The 20834-nt window shown below is 39.6% G+C and overlaps 2 protein-coding genes across 2 annotated transcripts in view; one reads left to right on the top strand and one right to left on the bottom strand.

The window, feature by feature from the left end:
* Positions 1–4039: 4039 nt before the first annotated feature.
* CRYBA1 (crystallin, beta A1) lies at positions 4040–12091 on the top strand. Its single transcript, XM_010861383.1, has 4 exons — positions 4040–5987; positions 7329–7470; positions 9272–9414; positions 9854–12091. Exons 1-4 carry the CDS (start codon positions 5824–5826, stop codon positions 9999–10001), a joined length of 597 nt encoding a protein of 198 aa, XP_010859685.1. The 5' UTR covers positions 4040–5823; the 3' UTR covers positions 10002–12091.
* NUFIP2 (nuclear fragile X mental retardation protein interacting protein 2) overlaps positions 10762–20834 on the bottom strand; it is a 29587-nt gene continuing 19514 nt past the window's right edge. Inside the window, exon 4 of the mRNA XM_010861384.1 lies at positions 10762–19250. Coding sequence (XP_010859686.1) covers positions 19198–19250 — 53 coding nt within the window. The 3' untranslated portion in view covers positions 10762–19197. The remainder of the gene's footprint in view (positions 19251–20834) is intronic.

The following is a 20834-nucleotide window of genomic DNA, read 5'->3' as shown; positions in this document are numbered from 1 at the left end:
AAAACCATAGCCTTGACTAGACGGACCTTTGTTGGCAAAGTAATGTCTCTGCTTTTGAATACGCTATCTAGGTTGGTCATAACTTTCCTTCCAAGGAGTAAGTGTCTTTTAATTTCATGACTGCAATCACCATCTGCAGTAATTTTGGAGCCAAAAAAATAAAGTCTGATACTGTTTCCACTGTTTCCCCATCTATTTGCCATGAAGTGATGGGACTGGATGCCATGATCTTAGTTTTCTGAAATGTTGAACTTTAAGCTAACTTTTTCACTCTCCTCTTTCACTTTCATCAAGAGGCTCTTCTTCACTTTCTGCCATAAGGGTGGTGTCATCTGCATATCTGAGGTTATTGATATTTTTCCTGGCAATCTTGATTCCAGCTTGTGCTTCCTCCAGCCCAGCATTTCTCATGATGTACTCTGCTTATAAGTTAAATAAGCAGGGTGACACTATACAGCCTTGACGTACTCCTTTTCCTATTTGGAACCAGTCTATTGTTCTATGTCCAGTTCTAACTGTTGCTTCCTGACCTGCATATAGGTTTCTCAAGAGGCAGGTCAGGTGGTCTGGTATTCCCATCTCTTTCAGAATTTTCCACAGTTTATTGTGATCCACACAGTTCAAAGGCTTTGGCATAGTCAATAAAGCAGAAATAGATGTTTTTCTGGAACTCTCTTGCTTTTTCCATGATCCAGCGAATGTTGGCAATTTGATCTCTGGTTCCTCTGCCTTTTCTAAAACCAGCTTGAACATCTGGAAGTTCACGGTTCACGTATTGCTGAAGCCTGTCTTGGAGAATTTTAAGCATTACTTTACTAGCATGTAAGATGAGTGCAATTGTGCAGTAGTTTGAGCATTCTTTGGCATTGCCTTTCTTTGGGATTGGAATGAAAACTGACCTTTTCCAGTCCTGTGGCCACTGCTGTGTTTTCCAAATTTGCTGGCATATTGAGTGCAGCACTTTCACAGCATCGTCTTTCTTTATGGTTCTAACACTTCAATAGGGTGTAAAGCTCCCAAATGGAGATGCTGAGAGTATATGAAGCACAAGGACAACACAAGCATGTCAGTTGTGGCTAGAACTGGTAAGGACTGTATGTCAGTTTCATCTCTGCCTGCAGAGTCACATAACCCTGTCATTGGATGTCATTCATTCATTCATTTATTCAGAACATATTTATTGAGCCAAGACTTTTGTTCAAGGCTGAAGATGCAACAGTGAACAAGACAGAGCTCTTACCCTCATAAAGGATGGTGTGTAGAGGAAGAAGCAGATAATTAAGCAATCAGTTTCTTTGTTTTCAAAAATAGCCTTGTTTCTATAGAAAATATGTCCACATTGTTCAAAACTTGAAAAATACAAAAAAGTATATTATGAAAGGTTTTATCCTATATCCAAGCCCCAAGTTGTGTCTCGTTTCTGTCCTTGCAGCCCAGTATTTCTGGTTTCTACAGCAGTTTCCAAGCGTGCAATAATTCCACACAATTCAAGCCCCTGTTGAGTTCTTGAATAATTGATTATTGAAACCCATGCAATAATCAGTAAGTACAGGGTGCCATGAGAGCACTTGATGGGGGTACCTAAGCCAGTCCAGGGGTTAAGGAAAGAAAAAAAGAATGAATGAATGAACGAACAAGTAAGTGTTTCCCTATGATCCTCAACTCTGAGGAGGAAGCAAAGGGAAGTTGAGGAAGAACCTCCAGCCATGAACAGCTGGTACCTTGAGCCCTTGCACAGCCACCAGCCAGCCAGTACCTGCTACGATACTCAAGGCCACTCTGTCCTTTGCCAGCCACTGATCCAGATGCCACCAGTTAGTCACGCGGCAGAAACATCCTAGGGTGGCACATTGTGTTAGCGTCAGACCTGTCCACTGGGAATGTTCTGTTAAATCTGCAAATGGATTTTTGGTTCTGAGAAAAGAGGGGTCAGACAAACCCAAGTCACAGGCTGGAGAGATTCACAGAGGGATTAAGAGAACTTTACTAGGAAGAGTTCCTTCCTCTTTGCAAGCTGCTGAGATTTTTTATAGTATCCATCACCAGAAAGAGAGTAGGGTGATACGTAATAATAAGCCTACAATGTGTCAGGCAGATAGTCTCCTTTTTTTGGAGGGAGGGGGGCGGTGTTGAAAGAAGGCTGAATGACTTGCCTGGTCACCCACCCAGGGGGTTTAGGATTGGAACTCACATCGCCAGGCTCAGAGCTCTCCTCACCCATGGCATCTTCCTGCTCCTCGCAGCAGCTACGAGGCCTGAACAAGACACCCTCCCCTCCTTCTGGGCAGGCCCTCCAATTACCCCACACTACTCTCACCAGGAGCCCTGAACTTCCAGGGAGCAATCATTTTACCTGTTAGTGTATCTTGGGTTTGAGTGACTGCTAAGGGCCGAAACCAGTATATCAATATTAAAACAAACACCAAAAAAAAAAAAAAAAAAACTTTTTGGCTCCAAATTTTAAAAAGAAAATTGCAAAATTAAAATGAATAAATATTAATATAGCACAGCTATAGGGAACTTCATGTCTACTAGGTGACTACATAATTGAATTCAACTCTTACATAGTTATATTGGGTTGGGCAAAAGCTTCATCTGGGTTTTTCTGTACCATCTTATGGAAAAACTCAAAATTTTTTTTCAACCCAATACATATAAATATGACATAATAAAGATTTCTGAGCACACAGTGAGCTATTTTCTTTTTTTTTTTTTTTGTGAACCACTTGTTAAAAAATAGAGTTCAGAATCATCATAATCCTTAATTTTTAAACATCGACAACAAATGTATACCCCGTATGGGAAGGGAGGTGCATTTTGATGTGTTGATATGACACGAGGTCTTAGGAAGGTCCTGGGGTGGCGAGAGGAACCTGGAGAAGAGCGGAGGACAAGAACTCATGCAGACCTGTCCTCACATCCCATCTGCTCTGAGAGCAAGTCCACAGCAGCAGGGCCCGCACTGACAGCCTGGCCCATAGCAGCGGGGCCTCCCTGGATTTCTGTATCCCAGGTTTAAACAAAGCCCTGGGGGATGCCCGCCCAGCAGGCTGAGCCACCAAAGCTCCGGGATCAGGGGGAACAAAAGCCAAGGGAAAGCAGAGTGCTGACAGGGCCAGAGGCCGCTGGCCGCAGGGCTATAAAAAGCGGGAGCCACCGAGGAAGCGGCACCAGATGGAGACCCAGACTGTGCAGCAGGAGCTGGGTGAGTAAGGCCCCAAGGGGTGCTCTGGCCTTTCCTTTCCTCCCCCTGCCCAGGACTGGGGCCCCATCTTCCTGCCTTGTGGTCAGAGCCTCTCAGGATGGCTGGAGAAGATTAGGGAACTCTGGGGGGAAGCAGACTTCTCTTGCCACCCCAAAGGAGTCACTTACATGACCATAACCACTGCCCTAGCCACCATGGCCGGGAGGGGACTTGGGAGCCCCAGAAATGACAGGCTTCTAAGGCACAGAGGGAAATTGGGGAGGGGGCAGAGGTAGAAAATGCTTGTTCAGAGCTTCAGAATGGAAAGATACATCACAGAGTTTACATGCATTCGTCTCTGGGCCAATACCAGTCAGAGGGAAAAGCCATGAATGGCTGTTTTGAATTAAGAAAATTGATGCATATGTGTCTGCCTTTCTTCCCTCTCTCCTTGTCCCCTCCTCACTGTCCTTCCTTCCTTTACTCTTCCTATCATCTTTTCTGTCTACCTTGCCTCTATGAGCCTCAATATCCTCATCTGTAAAATGGGGATAATGACAGGGCTTACTCATAGGTTCATTGTGAAGATTAAATGTATTCAGGCAGGTAACACATAAAGAATAAGACCTGGCACAGAGTGAGCCATGGTTGTGTGTGTGTTAGTTGTTCAGTCGTGTCCAACTCTTTGGGACCCCAAGGACTATAGCCCACCGGGCTCCTCTGGCCATGGAATTTTCCAGGCAAGAATACTGGAGTGGTAACCATTCCCTTCTCCAGGGGATCTTCCCGACCCAGAGATCAAACCCAAGTCTCCTGCATGGCACATGGATTCTTTACCATCTGAGCCACCAGGGAAACCCTGAGCCATGGTTAAGTGTTAGCTATTATTATCATCCTCTTTTCTTCCTCACTTTCCTTCAATAAGTCTTTCGATGCCACCTGTCCCACTCCTCCAACCCTCACCATCCCAACATGGGTTCAGTGTGGTCCTCCATCAATCACTCTGGAGACCCAGTCCCTGCTCCTGAGATGTTCACCCAGGACATATTTAATAGGAACACGGATCAGTGCTGTGATGAGTGCTGGGAAGGAGGAAAGAAAGCAAGTTGCCATAGGCTGGGGAAAGCAGCAAAGTCTCGGGAAGCAAGATCGAGGCTGGGTAGGTCTAGAAGACAGAGAGGCAGGGAGGGGATGGGAGCATGGCCGTGGACAGCTGGCCAGTTTGAGGGCTAGGCAGAGCCAGATAAGAGTGAGACCACGCCTTGGTGATATGAGGGGTCTGGACCAGGTGGCTGCCAAAGGGTTTATATTGGGGTATGTGAGAATGAGGCAAGGCTATAGCGGGTGCCTGGGGGCAGGCAAGTGAGTGAGAGCCATGTTTATTAAGTCGTCCTGGTATCTGTGCAGTGCTTTATCTGCATCATTGCTTCTCATCCTTATAATACCTCTGCACATTGAAGTTTTACTGATGCAAAACGACTGAGGCTCAGCTAGTGAGAGGCAGAGTCTGCACCAAAGTCTGTTTATTGGACTTCAAGCCTCTTTTACTTTCACCCGTGCCCCTCATCCCTCACCCCAGAGGCCATGACACTGGTGTGTGTTCTGTCTTCCAGAATCCCTTCCAACCACCAAGATGGCTCAAACTAACCCCATGCCGGGGTCTGTGGGGCCATGGAAGGTAAGCCCGTCTCCATCACGTGGAAAAATTGAGGAATCCATCAGGGCAGGGGGTGTGATACAACCTCAGAGTAGGACCCAGAGCTATGCTTTTCCATGGGACAGTGACCAGCCAGTAAAACATCAGTTTGTAAAGGAAGGGTCCAGCCAAAGTCTAGATGCTGTCTCAGGAAGGCTCTCTCAGGATGCTCCCATTTGGACAGAAGGATGATCCTGGAAACCCTTGTTGGGTGGGAGATGTTATCTAGTTTTCTAGGTCAACTCTCCTCCTGCTAAAGTTATCTTAAAATAGAGCAGCCCAAGTGGATTATGATGTGGAGAAACTGAGGGCCCAGAAATGAGGAGAGACTTGCCATCGGATCCCAAATCAATGATTGGATCATGGTCTCCTTCTGACCCCAACTTGAGGCTGACTGTAACCACTGCTTGAAGTGGCTGATCCTCAGCCACTGTTTCCCTCAGTACCCTTAACCTCCTCAGTGGATCAACTCTAAGTCTGGTTCACAGTTTTGGGAGCTGTCCTCTAGCCAGGTTCAAGAGTCAATTTCTAGTTCAGGGTATGATAGGGGTTTATCACAACTCTCGCTTTACACATTAGGTTTCTATAGCAGGTATGGCTGAATAAGCTAAAAGTTAATTCAGAGGGAGCCCTTGGAGCTTCCAGAATCCTGGCTTTTGGGCCACACTTATGCAGAAAGCATGTTGGAATGAGTCCACAAATCCTTGGTTATGTCCACAGGGCCAGCTATCATGCCCAGCAGACGATTACTATTAGAAACCTGGCCCCACACCTCATCCCTATGGGCCTGTGAACACTTCCAACCAGTGATATTACTTCAAACCCCTTCTTACCCTGTCTACACTGGAAGAGACCTCATCAGGCCTCCTGGGCTACAGCTAGTGATGAAAAACACTGGGTCAGACATGGGTTAAGATGTTGGCCTGGGCCTCTGTTCTTCCTGATGGACCACATTCTAGCTCTATTCTCCCATTTAATCCCATTTCAGATTACCATCTATGACCAGGAGAACTTCCAGGGCAAGAGAATGGAATTCACCAGCTCCTGCCCAAATGTCTCTGAGCGCAATTTTGACAACGTCCGGTCTCTCAAGGTGGAATGTGGCGCGTGAGTATCAACCTCAGCAGAATCTCAGGCCTCCTATTTCTGATCCCTTCATACATGGAACCATAAAGATGGAGATCAGAGAAGAAAGATCTTCCCCCAGACTCTAATCATTTCTGGGAGAGAAGCATCCACACCTAAGTAATCTCAAAAAAAATTTTACATGTGCAATTCAGTAACTCAAAGCTAGAAGGAACATGAGATTCTTCATGGCTTGGAATTGGATCTGGGGGAGATTAAAGAAATACACATCATGGAGTGAGGGAGTGAACATTACCAGTTCTGTGCTTCTGGAGCCCGTAGGCTTCTGCCTGGGGTTCTCTCAAAACAAGCCACAGGCCCCTTGAGTTTTTCTTGCCTACATAAAACAGAGACGAAACTATCAAGCTACAGCCTCTTCACAGCTAACTCCCTTTCTACATGTCCCAAGCAGACACTGTGAGCTAATTTCTCTATATACAAAGGAACTCAACTCCAGAGAGTCATATTAGTTTCTAGCTAGTCTTTCAGGAGTTTCTTGGTGGTGATTAGTTTCCTTGGCAAGGAAGACCCTCTCTTGCTTTGTTTTCCTGCTCTTGGCAGGTTAGTTGAGTCCTTGATCATCTGAAAACATTTCACTGCACCTGAAAACACAAAGGCCAGGTCTAGGCAGAACTGGCTGTGTATGTAGATAGGCTTCTACAAGTTGCTCACCCCCAACTTAGAGCTCTTCAACCCTCAAAGTGAAATACTTTAAGGTGTCATCAGTAACTAAGACCTGGTTGAAAAAGGTCAATTTGAGCTGTTTTAATAAATAAGGCAAAATAAATAAATCAGGCATATAGAGGTCTGCAGGAGAAAGAACCCATGAAGTGATAAGGAAACAAGAGATTTAAGTCATCCATATGCTGCTTATTCATCTCTTTGCTTCCTTAGAAAGAAGCCAATAGGTTTGGCTGGAGCCAATGCCATAGTCTGGGGTCACAAAGAGACGGACACGACCGAGTGACTGAACTGAACTGAATGCCCTAGTCACTAGATCTTGAACCTGGAGCTCTAAGTAGAGAATATAGCACCTTGAGGAGAAAGGAAATATAATTTCAGAATGACATTGCCAGTACTCATTACTCAAGCCAGTGAAGTAGACCTCTTCAGTAGACAATCCCAAAACAAATATATTTACAAACCCACACAGTGCAGCTGCCAGCTCATTCCCCACCTCTTGTGATAAATGTATGACTTTGTATGGCTCTGTCGGAACTGGCTATTTCACCCACTGTTACCATCTAAAACAAAGATGCTTTCTCCCTGCGGCCATGTAAGCTCTGGACACCATGAACAAACACCATTACTTGTCTTTGGCAGCTGGGTTGGTTATGAGCATACCAGCTTCTGTGGGCAACAGTTTGTCCTGGAGAGAGGAGAGTACCCTCGCTGGGATGCCTGGAGCGGGAGTAATGCCTATCACATTGAGCGCCTCATGTCCTTCCGCCCCATCTGTTCAGCTGTGAGTCCTTGAGATTTTCATTTCTGTGCGTGTGGGGGATGGATAAGAGAGGGTGCATATGGACTGACTTATTTCCCATCAGTTGGTCATGCTGAAATGTGGTAGGAAGAAGATAAAAGTATAAAGAGAAAAACACAAGTCTGCCATTTTATTTTTTTCTCTCCTAGATATTTTCATTAAGCCAAAAGGGTGGGCCTTCCTGGGCTTCCCTGGGGGCTCAGTTAGTAAAGAATTCGCCTGTCAACGCAGGCCCTGTGTTGGGAAGATCCTCTGGAGAAGGAAATGGCAGCCCATTCCAGGGTTCCTGCCTGGGAAAATCCCATGGACAGAGGAGCCTGGTGGGCTACAGTCCATGGAGTCACAAAGAGCTGGATACAACTTAGCGACTAAACAACCAAGGGCCTTCTTAGAGGTGGCAGGAAGCAGATATTCAGATCTTCAAAAGTGCAGTAGGATAATTAGAGCACTTGGCATGTAGTAAATCCTTGAACAGTTAAATTTCAATCTATATACTATTTTACCTAGAAACAGGGAAAAGGTGAAGTAACCCTTTAGTATGTGGGATGACTGAAGAAATAGGCAAGACTTCCAGTACCTCTTATCTTTGATTCGTAACTTTGTTTCTAACACTAAAGTGAAGTCGCTCAGTCGTGTCTGACTCTTTGCGACCCCATGGACTGGAGTCTACCAGGCTGCTCCATCCATGGGATTTTCCAGGCAAGAATACTGGAGTGGGTTGCCATTTCTTTCTCCAGATGTTCCCAACCCAGGGATTGAACCCGGGTCTCCCGCATTGTAGGCAGACGCTTTACGGTCTGAGCCACCAGGGAAGTCATACACTAAGCATTACTCAATTATGCATCAGAATGGGACGCTTCTCCTCTGTGGAGAACTCAAGCACAAGCAGGGTGTTCTTCAGGGGTGTGCTGAAAAATGATCCCTATATTGGGAATAAGGCTGGGCTGAAACCTTTTCAAATACTCATCTGTATCATGTGATTTTTCTCATGATTTTAGTTAACGACCTCATCTTAAAGTCCTACCAAAATCCAAGCAGTGGAGATGCTAAACAGCTCTAGAACTAAAAAGTATTTCCCTATCTGGACGTGTTTTCATTTTAACTCCCGATTTCCGCCCCCCTCAAATGTATACTTTACACATAGTAAAATACACAAATTCTAACTGTATATTCTTATATGAGTTTTGAAAAATATCCATACCCACCTAATACCCTGATCAGATATACAATTCCATTGCCTCATAAAATTACCTGGTGTCCCTCTCCAACTGCTCCTTTCCACTATCACTAGGGCTAATTTTGCCTGTTTCTGAACTTCATAAAGGTCAGTCTCTGCCTTCTCAATGCTGTGTGTAGTCCTCATGTCCCCTACCAGACACGTTTTTTCCAATGCTGTGTGCGTGTACCCACCCCACCCCCAACACACACACAGACTTACTTTTCCTCTCAACTTGTAGAACCTTTTCCACATTAGTATTAATCCTTGGTCGGCTGTCTCAACTATTTTTTTCCTGCTGTCATATTCTCTTTCACTGGTCTCTTGTGGTTCCAAACGATACCAGTTATTTGTACTTTTTTTTTTTTTGTACATTTTTAATGTCATAGTATTAAACTGGATTATACAGGATTACGGGTAGTTTTTAAAATCTCTGTATTGCATGAAGTATTTTTACATGCACTTTCTTCTGTAAACCAGGGGCATTTTGAGTTTGACAAATGTGGTAAAGAATTATGACAAGCCTCAACACTGGTGCTAAACTGAAAAAAAACTTCTGTATTACAGAATCATAAGGAGTCTAAGATTACAATTTTTGAGAAAGAAAATTTCATTGGACGCCAATGGGAAATCTGTGATGACTACCCCTCCTTGCAAGCCATGGGTTGGCCCAACAACGAAGTTGGCTCCATGAAGATACAATGTGGAGCGTAAGTGCAAAAAACAGGGTTGGAGCACATTTCAAACTCTTGCAGTTGTAAACCTTATGAATATTAATGTATCAATGGTCATGTATTATCTGAATTCACACACTGATGTCCCATTGGTATGACCGTCACATTCTAGCTATTAGAACTCTGAATCTCAAGTTTTTGGTACCACTATCATTAACCTCAGTTTTTTCTCCCCCAAACATTCCACTACCGAAGGACTTACGTTGACTACTCTCATACCTCTTTTCCACAACTTTCAGCTGGTTGTAGGCACCTGTTCATACATGCTGCCTGATAATATTTAGGATTGCTATTAATTTTTAAGCCTAAAAGCATTCCATACTATTGTGTTAGGGAAACCAGAGGCTCAGGTTTGGGGGATGTTTACCAGGTCTCTAACTAGTTTTAATAACTTGATATCCTCTGGGTTTTCCAGCTGGGTTTGCTACCAGTATCCTGGGTACCGTGGCTATCAGTATATCTTGGAATGTGACCATCATGGAGGAGACTACAAACACTGGAGAGAGTGGGGTTCTCATGCCCAGACTTCCCAGATTCAATCCATTCGCCGTATCCAACAGTAGTGGATTAAAAGCTCCAAGTAAGAATTCCTCAAGCATGAGACCTTCCTAAACAATCTAGAATAAAATATATGTTCTGCTGATATTGCTTCCAAATGTTAGCTGCTGAAATCCACAATAAATGTCATTAAAAAAAAAACCCCAACAACTTTGTAGACTGAATGCTTTATAGAAATCACATTTACATGGCTAAGAATCTTTAAAGACAAGCTTCCATAAAACCCCAAGTTCCCTTTGGTGTCCTTGCAAGTAAGTCATTACCACACCAAGGACGATGATCCTCTATTTCAAAAAACATTACAGCATATAACCCAAATCTATCAGTCTATATAGTGACAGACACACTTTTGGTAATTGTTTTTGCATCTTTTCTCTTTTTCTCCTTACTCCCATTCTAACACTGATGTTAGCACTGCTATTTTTTCACCTGTGACAGATCACTGCTAAACAAACTTAGGAAGCTTCTCAAATTGTCACACTGTTTAGCTCAATTTCGGCTTATTTCAACTGTAAGAACATAAGGCTCAGTGTCATGACAAAACACAGCATAGCTGTTCTCACAGAGGTGATTTTTCCATACATATGCAAATTCTAAGCACCTTAATAACCTGATTAGGAACTTATGACTATGCTATATTTAAGCCTTAAATTATTTGTACATTTGACCCATTTAAAAAATATTACCAATGTCACAATCTTACCTTAGTGCTCAGTACATTTTTTTGAATTAAAGCACACAAAAGATGATAACACAAACACCTTGGAAACTTTAAAATTTTTTATTCAACAATGTACACTTATTGTCTCTTAATTTGATCTACAAATTTCTCAAGTTTTTTTTTTTTCTGATAAAATAAGTCAATCTGGGTATGGATGTAGAGTGCTTGTAATTTATATTTTTGAAACACTGAACATGAAGTAAGACATCAATAAAGGAAGATCATCACGTAACTGACACTTCCTCAGAATCCATGACATCAAAAACAGCTATGGCAAATACCTAAGCATTTAGCAAAAGAGGAAATCTCTGGCCACTGCTCTTATATCTAGAAAAGGCCTATCTTTTTGACTGGGCAAAACAAACACTGAAAGGACATTTTTTAAATTGGGAGACAGAAGGGAAAAATCCTCTCACATAATTATAGCCCACTAATTGTCCCTTCCCCCAGATAAAGAGGTAACAGCTCCTAAGTGCTAACGCACACAAGACACAGAAATTACTTCGCTCCTCCAATACATTCCAAGACTGAACACGTGAACTCCTGACAGATGCTGAGGAGTAGCCATAACCATCAAAGATGATGCTATACTCCTGCATTCATGCCTTTTAAGGCCATGCATTATGGGCCACCTTTTGCATTCTGACTAGTAGACTTCATTTTTAACTGTCACTTCCAGGGAAGACACAGAAGGGCGGGCTTGCTGTGTTTTCAGTCAACAACATACATTAAGAGCACACTTGATGATAGAGAAGGTAATCCTCTTCTATACATAGGAAAAACATAAAACGGAAATATTTCTTTTATATCTAGGAGCAAGGGGAAAATATCATTAGTATTATCTCTACTTAAACATATTAGCCTCTTCTACGAAGGTCCGGAAGAAAATACAAAACAATCTTTTAAAAGATGATTTGACAAAACCTGGCCAGTACATCTACACAATCCTTTAAGTACACAACATGTGAAGTAAAGCTATTTAGTACATGCAGACTGCAGCAATGAAATCAAATCAGCTCAATTTCTAAACTTGTTCTAATCAGCTTGGGCAGTTTTAAAGAGATACACATTATCTTTAACTTGTGCTTTGATCTTTAAACAACTGAATGATTCTAAATCTCAAGTCAATCATTCAGTAAACCAAAATTTATGCTAAAGCAAAGGTAAAAAGCTCATCCTACCTTTAAACCAGGTTTAAGACATAAAATTGGTACAAAACTCCATGTGGTAAAGGTCCTTCCTTCATTTCAGTTTCAACAACTTTTCATTTCTATTTGATCAAATAAACCAAAATTTCATTGGAGTATTCAACAGTTTGTAAAGCTGATAAAACTGCCCTGTTTCAAAAAAAAAAAAAAAAAAAGCCCTTTAGCAGACACGAGTCAAGCTCTCATTTTAAAACTATGTTATTAAAATAGGTGCCAATTTTTCTCTCTTCTAGTTCCAATGATGAACTAGCCCAGAACTCTAACTTTGAGCCATGTTTCTACAGATGGTAAAGCTAAGAGCAGCAAAGTAATAAGGATAGGTCACTTTTGGTAATGACACACAAATTAAACTTTCAAAACATGTGCATAGCTTTATTCATCTACTTAGATCTAACCTTTTCATGGAGCTTCAGCAAAATTCGAGTGTGCAAAATGCATTTCTAAAACGTAATGCAAGCAAAGCTTTTCACATTTACACTGGCAGAAAATACAGAGAAACTAACAAGCCACAGTAGGGAGAGTTCAGATCTTTTCTTTTTTTTAATGACAAGAATTGCACAGTTCATTATTTTGAGACAATTGTTGCAGACATAAATATTTAAAATTTTCTAAGCAAGGTGCTTTAACAATAAAAAATTTTTAAGTTGGGAAGAGCCAATAACTTGGATCATAGCTCACAAAGAATTCCAAATTAAAGTGGACTCATCTCCCTAGATTTTGCAAACAATGCTTTTTATAACACTTTATAACACTAAAGGAAACAGCAAGCTGAAACTTTTTTCAAAGCACACAAGTGGTGTCATCACATTACTTGAAGAAGGTGCTGAGCGGGGAGGGAAGGGAAGAATCTTTTTACTATTTCCCACTACAGAACAGCCACTAACAGACTAAGAACAAAACGAAAAAAGAAAAAGAAACAACCAAAACAGTAACTTAAATCACCAGTTTATAAAACAGTTCCAGTTTGTGACAAGATCTATAACTTGAAACAGAGAGCACCAGTTGGGCAATAGAATGAACATCTCATACTGCATAAAAATTAGTGAGGTGGTTAAGAACCATCAACTATCTCAGGCATTGTAACATGGCCTTTCCAATTTTATTGTTTTTTTAAAATATACATGCAAGGCACATTGATATAAAAATAGATCTCTGGCCAACAAATATATTAAATAAGCAAATTAAAATTTTGGCTTTGCAATATTGGCAACATCAAAATATAATCAGATAGCTTTGGACCACGTATCTTTCTCATATTCCTCCACCCCATTTGGTGTTTTTCCTCCATCATAATTGGGTTCAATCTCCTTCAAGTATGTGCTTGAGAAATGACTTTTCCTCATGTCAAGTAGCGTAAGTTTATCTTTGCTAAGTAAAAATACCTAGAGAAGCAGAATAGTTGGTTTTGATTGATTTGACTAAACTAAATCAGATTGGCTTGGGGCAATGTTACTTCTCCTTTGTATACAAACAAACTCCCCAGTATATATAGTAGACAATTGACTTCTTTCTAAAATATCAGCAACAAACCAGTACTACTATTTCCTTTAAGCCATTCTTCCCAACTTCTCTTTTTGAGGCAGAGGGAATAATACAAGCAAAATTAAAAGATTTTCAGTAGTAGAAGACATTTTAAGGCCAAAATGTGTAATACTAACAGAATTTGTATTTTCCTAAGTTAATATCCTTCACAGGGCAATACCATAAAAAACTTTTTGTACGGATCTCCCAAAGGGAATTTTAAAATCCAATCACTTTTGCTAGTGGCTGTGCTACAGGAAAGGTAATCAAAGCAACCTATAAAGGTATGGTATATAGTCACATAAAAAGTGCATCACATTCTTGATTTTTCAGTTTCTCATAGCAGCAGCAGGATTATTCCAAGACAGAAAATAGTTGTATTTTCATCCTAAAATGCAACAATACCTAATGAAATGTATTCAGTATCATGAAAGGATTTTCCTCCATGGAGGATAAATGAAACAGATTAATAAGACAAACAGGGGCAAACTAAAGGCATTCATTCATATTTACATATTAAAACCACTTTTGTTAACACCAAATCTTTACACCTAGCAAAAGTAATATTTAAGGATAAAGCAGACATTACTAAAGCAGTATCCATTTTTGGAGCCTAGTTTAGCACCTGAGGAGAGGACATATGGAAAGCTATAATTTACCTCAAGTTGGTTTGTTGGTCTTTAGAATAAAATTTCAATGTGCAATCAAAGTGAAACTGGATTGGAAAATAAATGTTTGCAGCTATTTTAATAAGGCTGTAGAAAAGGGATACTGCGGTATTATAAAATGGCTTTAGAACTCTGGACATAAAACTTGATAGGGAAGTACGAATCAGCAATCCCATTTGTGAGGGACGGCTGTTTCATACATTTCTAGCCCGGAATTGCTATTTGACTCTCCCAGTAATGCAAAAGCAACATACCATTCATACTTCACTGGGTGTTTTTGTTGTGCAGACAATTTAAAACTTCTATTTGTAAGCTCCTTCTTGAGTAGCAGAATAGTGTGGAATTTAATTAAAACCCAGTTAACTTTGAGTGATGTGAATTTTGCTTTTGAATGAAGCCAATGACTGACTCATCCTTCTTTAAACCAACCCATGGTGGTCCTTGTTCTCACACATCTGAACAGATTGATGTATATTTTTTAAAAAAACATTTTAAGATAATTAGAAGCAGAAGCCCAACTTTCTCACTATAAAAGAATCCTGGTGCTCTGTCAATTAGTTAATGAAAGTAACATCTTTATTAAGAACTAATAACCTAATGCGTCTCTGAAAACATAAAGCAGCTTTTCTCCTAGTCTTATCCTCTGGCCCCTCCCCTTAAACAAGTTAACACTTTGGGTGGGGGGGAAGATGAGCAAATTCTACCCTTTCTTTTAAAAATTCAACAGTAAAATTATGGGTAGGACTACTGAAAGACACTGCCTGATCAGAATCTACAACTGGTGCAGCATTAACGAACCTGATCATAACATGTATTTGTTCCACTATAATCTGTTGTACACAGTTAGCACAGGTATACAAGAGGGATCATGTGTTATTTGAGAATATGGCCCAGCGATAGAACTATACTCATAATCCTTGGAAACTGTGGACTTTTAATCTATTTCTAGAACTTGAGGAAGAAAGTCTTGAAACGATGACTTCCTCCTTAGAGGAGTTTAAAATCAAGCAATGTTCTCTTCCCAATTTCCTTGACTGTGGCCATTTGGTACATCACAAATTTCACACTAAATGGCTTTTTTGTATTTTAAAAAGTTTACAGCATAAAATAAACCATTAGATGCCTTCAGTTGGGTTAGCAACAAGCCTAACAACCAAGCACGAAACTACTGCTGCTATGTAATGTTTTGTGAAGAAACACATTTTGTCTTGTGGACAACACTCATAATTGAGGTTTGCTGTATTTCCCCTAGAAACTGTTATTTGAAAAAACAATGCAGCACTTTTTTTTCCTTTATAAAGTTTTTGCCAAGATTCTGTGATTAGGAAAGCAGATGATTAAGGAAAACAGCAAAATTCTAAAACTCTCCAGCCATTTATTTCAAGAAAAAACAAACTGGCATTAACAAATTCCTAGTTATTGTCTATCCCCTCCTAGAAAATAGAGGAGGAAGTGCTAACTATAGATGCTGTAAATACACTGTATGTGAAAGCTCATTACTAAAGTCAGAGTAAAGGCTATGGAATTAACTTCAGTTCATTAAAGTGGGGTGAACGAAGAGAAAGATAAATACACCCTGTCTTTTGAGGGGAAGGGGAATTATTCAAGACATCTACGAGAGTGGTATGTGACGCAGACACCTACAATCAAGGCAGATTTAAAAAGAAATCTTCACCCATAATTAGTATCTTCATAGCTATTAAAAAAATAGGTCATGATTTCATTCTTAGTGCCATTTTTCAAATACTACCCTTTTAAGGATTAAAACCACCTGACTTTATTCTGTGTAATGAAAACAAATGGCACAAAATAAATACAAGTTCATTCTCTGAATACTAATATAATGTCTTACACACATTCACTTACTAATTTTTAATATTTCCTTCTCTCTCACACACACAAGCACTCAACAAACACACAGACACACACCTTTTCAGTCTTTATAATGGAGGGATGTTAAAAATCCCCTCTAGACTGTATTTGGTTTATGCTACAGTACTAATACTCTGAGTTGAAGAAAAATTCTTTATACCGAACAATAACACATCAACGTTATTTAAATGTGCTAAATTAATCACAGCTGAAGTTTAGAAGCTTACATAAAATAATCAGGAAACAGATCAACTCTTTAAGATTTTTTTTTTAATAAGTGCTCTGTAAGGAATTGTGTGAGGACCTAAGAAGAAAGATTGCGACAAGTAGAGTTAAGTGTTACCAAACAGCACAAAGGAGATATGTCCCAAAGTCCTGCTTGTACCTAGGCAAGTAAGTCCATTAACCCAATGCCCCCAAAATACTGCCAGTTAATATGATGGGGCACTAGGGTTCCAGAAGGTAAAGAGACATCCCTAACTCTATACCTCTAACCATATAGTGAAGGAAATTTCAGTGGGGGAAATCAAAGTGAAATGTTGCGTTGTTTCATTTAGAAGGGAGACTCAAAAACCTTTGGACAAACAGACAAGGGAGACATTCTCTTTTTGGCTTCTCTAAACAGAGAGGCCTGAGGGATACGGAAGGGAAGTAGGAAAGCAACAACAGCTTGTCAAAGATATTTTGAAGATAAACATTGCTTCTAAATTAAAAATTCAGATGAGGGCTGTTTTTCTAATTCCTTTCAAAATATATATTCGTTCAACCTCTGTATATCACAAACCCAGAAAGTTTCTTGTGAGTTGTGAGACAGAAGAGCTTTCAAATACCAGGCAAGCAAAATGGATGTTTTAAAAAAAGGGGTGGGGGGCGGCGGGGAATGAGGACGAGAAGAGAGGGAGAGAATCTGGCCCTAAGGCGACAAGTGGTTACACAAGGCAATTGAACACACAGCAGAACTTTAAAACCTGTAAAACAAACTGGAGCCTTTTTTTTTTTTTTCTTTAATCAACCTTGTATCTTTTTTTTTTTAACCTTTTGAAAATTTTTATTAAAAAAAAAAAAAAACACAAAACACAGACTTCTTTCACTTCAGTTATGTGGTATGATGCATTTTCCAGTTTGTTCAATGCTTTAAAGCTCAAGGATGCCTCTGCTTTCAATTGTACATGGGCCTGAAGCATCCTAGCTTTTGGCAAGCAGGCAGGAGACTCAACAAAAATCAAAATAGAACAAGGCAGACTAAATGCAGGGCACATCTGTAAACATATTATACATTTGAAAATTACAATATCCGTAAAAGTGATACAGTTTACAGGTGAAATGAAACTATCTGGAACTGGCCTACCACAAGTTTCTGAACCTGGACTGATACAATAAGTTATCTTATATATATATATATTATGTATAAAAGTTTTGTTTACATCAAGTGGAATTGGCAATCCATGCTTATACTTTTAAAATCTAAGCAGGGCAGAAATCCAGACTATAAAGATATTTTCTCTACTCTATGCTGAGTCCAACAGCTTCTTTCACAAACTACTTGTTAAAAGCCTCAAATAATCAAACAAAACATGAAAACTCATCCATACTACAGTCGCTCAAAACTGGACATTTCTTAAGCAAAAGGGCTGAGCAAAAAGTAGCTACTTCCTCCCCAAATAACCCTGGGGATCCAGTCTACTTTTATTAGAAGACTACATCTCTCTGTATAAATACCCTGCTATTTTAACCTGTATTTGACATACATGGATATACTAATTTCTGTGTTTGTGTGTGTGTGAGACGCGATGCTATGTCAGGCCAGAGAACTTGTTTTTATGCCACTGACATCACCCAACCTTATATTGGACCCTTAGTTTCTGCACACACAAAAAAATTTATTTTAGCATGCTATATACAAGCTGCAGTGCAACAAGATGGTAATGTGATAAGACAGGGCTGATGCTCTTCTCTGCCCAAAAGAAAATTTCCAGAATTTCACATTATTTTCCTTAAAAAAAACCCATTTGCTCTAGTAATAAAATATATTTATTAAGATATAATTAGAAGCTAATAAGCTCAGAAGTATAGTTTGCATGAAAACACACCTTCTATAGGCAGGGTTTATTACCTCCTCACTGGCTAAAAACATGAAGTTTTAGTTTTCATGGACTTTTTTCTTCCCCTTTTAGATTTCTGAGAAATTAAAAAGAATTTACAGAAAGGTACAGAAGTTTCTCTTCAGATGTTTGATGAAAAACAAGAAAAATAGCACATTTAGTGTTAGTGACAGAGAGCAAGTCTGGAGCACCTACAGTTGAAAAGCAGAATACATTTTTGCTCCCACTTACACAGTTACGTTAGAACATGGGCACAGGAGGATTTTTCCAGATTAAATATCTAAAGCCAATTGTTTGTTCTGTAACTTTTGTTTAAATGACACTCATAAAGTTCTTACTTATTAAAGTCCAATAGGTAACCAAAGCCAAGTGAAACTATGTACCACCAACTACTTCAGAACTGTAGAACTTCAATGCCCTCCCCTATCCCCCCACCCCACAAAAAATAAAAGAAAACAAAGAAAATATTTCCCAACACCCCACAGAGGCTGCTTATTCCTGGCAAGACATGCAAATCATATTCACTAAAAAAAAAAAAAAGACCCCTGCAAACTTCAAGGCATTTTATCCAGCATTCTCGCAGGGTTCAAAGTATAACCAAAAGATCAAGGGAGGAGTGGGGGAAAATGTTGAATCATTCTGGGTTCCCCGTGATTAGTGTATCACTTTAGTCACAGAACAAGATACAGAGATCTTTTAAAGTGGATTTGCCTTTCCAGTGGGTCATTTGTTGCCCAAGGTGATGACAGCAGGAACTTTAGAACCACGCTTGTTAATAAGTCCATATTCATTAATCACTTGCATTCACACTTAAAAACAAAAACTAAAAACAAAACAAAACAAAACTATTCAGTACCGGAGATTAAATAACCATGTGTAGTCTCTTGAAATAAATTTGTTTCCTTAAGAAGTCTAATTACTTTCAGTTGCCTTTTTTTAAATAACTATATATATATAATGTATATATATATATATTTGTATATATTATCCTGTGATTCTACTTATGGTTCCTCTGCTGCGTTGAAGATCTAGGAGCATAAAAGCCTTGTGTCCCCCATGAACGGTGGCTCTAATGCTGCAGAAAGGTTACAAATAGGCAGTCTGGTCCTTCATTGATCTGGACTATCCATGGCTTCATTGTAAGTGATTATCCTTTTGGGATCTGGAGGGAAGGTTAAAACATAAACATATAAATAAAAACAAAGTCTGAAATTTCCATGTTCAAAAAATAAATCCCAATAACCATCATGTAAACTGCCCTCTTTTATGAAAACACAATTTAAAGACCATTTCCTCTTTGTATTAACACACGTGACCCACTTTTCCTCAACCCATTTCAATGGATTCCCAGGAACAAGGTCCTCTTGCCAGTGAGGAAGACCATATATTAGAGGGTTGAGTTCAGTTAACCAGGACAATGTGCTTCTACTGACTATAAAAGCAGCACATTTGAAAAAAGCAGACAAAATTTAAGTCGTCAATAATCCAATACTTTAAATAAAAACTCAGATTTATTTTCTTTTGTTCCTGGCAAAATGAAGTCAAAATTTATTTTAAGCAGTGAGGATTATCTAGTAAAGAACTGTTCAAGTTAACACCTAACACCAAAAACTTCAGGTTAACAAGTCTGGCAGAACTATCACTTCAGTTTTAATTATGACTTATTTCTTCCTTCTAATTTCCCACAGTACCTCCAGACTTTATTCTCAGCAACAGCAAAAACCTGTGGATATCCTGGGCTCGAGTATAAAACAGTCAGAATGTGTTTGGCCAAACATTCCAGCGTTATTTTAAATTTCCATTATTTGTCTGTATGCCCCCCTCTTCTGGAGAGCAAAGATTGCATTGCATACCACATCTATCTATCCTAAGAACTTTTAATCATACACATGCTTTAGTAAAAAAATAGGAAACCAATAAAACTTGCTATCGAACAGAAAAGTATAAAGGCCTGAAAACAGTATCAAAAAACTCAAGCTCACCTCAGGCTAAGAATCAATCTAATTTTGTCCAGAAACAATATCCTTTCTAGAACTCCAAGGGACATCCACTAGCAACTTGCTATGAAGATAATATTCATTCTTAATAGTTAATAACCATTTTAAAGTGAAAAACAGGTAGGTTTACTTTTGCAGAGTATATTTTATAGACTACGTGTTTAAATAAAAAGGCACACAGAGAGCAACACAAAATAAGAACTTGTTAGTTATTTTCAGGCCACAGCTGTGTTAGACAAAAAATATCTGGACTAAGAATAAGAAAGAGCAATGTTGGAAAATCAGGGAAACTTACTTTGTAGTCTGGACACTTTAGTTTACACTCTAGTTTACATAGCTTACATAGTAACCTCTCTGTGCCTCAGTTTTCTAATTTGTAATAAGAAAATCGAATTTCTCATGTCTCTCAAGTTCTGAAAATCTAGGACTTTCACATCTGTCTGCGATTCACTTATTTTACCCAGCAAAGTATATGGCAAGTGGGATCCAATTTAGTTACAGAGCTCTGAAAGCCAAAACCTGTCAATATTAACCTATCAGTTTCAGTGACTAACTCTCTAAACTAAAACTCACTTCTATTTCAGGTATCCCACAGCAAATATATTTTATTATATTTGGACAGAAGGCACTCAGTAATTAGGACAACCAATTTCAGTTTTTTGAGAACTCCAACACAGATAAAGATTGACCGTAAGTGGAAACATTTATGTTGGTTTTCTAGATTAAAAAATATTTTTGGTCTTCTAAAT

The sequence above is a fragment of the Bison bison genome, unplaced genomic scaffold (genome assembly GCF_000754665.1).
Source record: "Bison bison bison isolate TAMUID 2011002044 unplaced genomic scaffold, Bison_UMD1.0 scf7180017864472, whole genome shotgun sequence".
Lineage (NCBI taxonomy): Eukaryota > Metazoa > Chordata > Mammalia > Artiodactyla > Bovidae > Bison > Bison bison.
This window is presented reverse-complemented; position numbering and strand designations above follow the sequence as displayed.

What these genes read in the sequence shown, in the direction of transcription:
- CRYBA1 (XM_010861383.1), top strand. Translation starts at nt 5,824, where the DNA reads ATGGACCACATTCTAGCTCTATTCTCCCATTTAATCCCATTTCAGATT. An exon ending in TCCGCCCCATCTGTTCAGCT is followed by an intron (nt 7,471 to 9,271) that starts GTGAGTCCTTGA and finishes TCTGTATTACAG; the next exon opens with AATCATAAGGAGTCTAAGAT. An exon ending in ATGAAGATACAATGTGGAGC is followed by an intron (nt 9,415 to 9,853) that starts GTAAGTGCAAAA and finishes TGGGTTTTCCAG; the next exon opens with CTGGGTTTGCTACCAGTATC.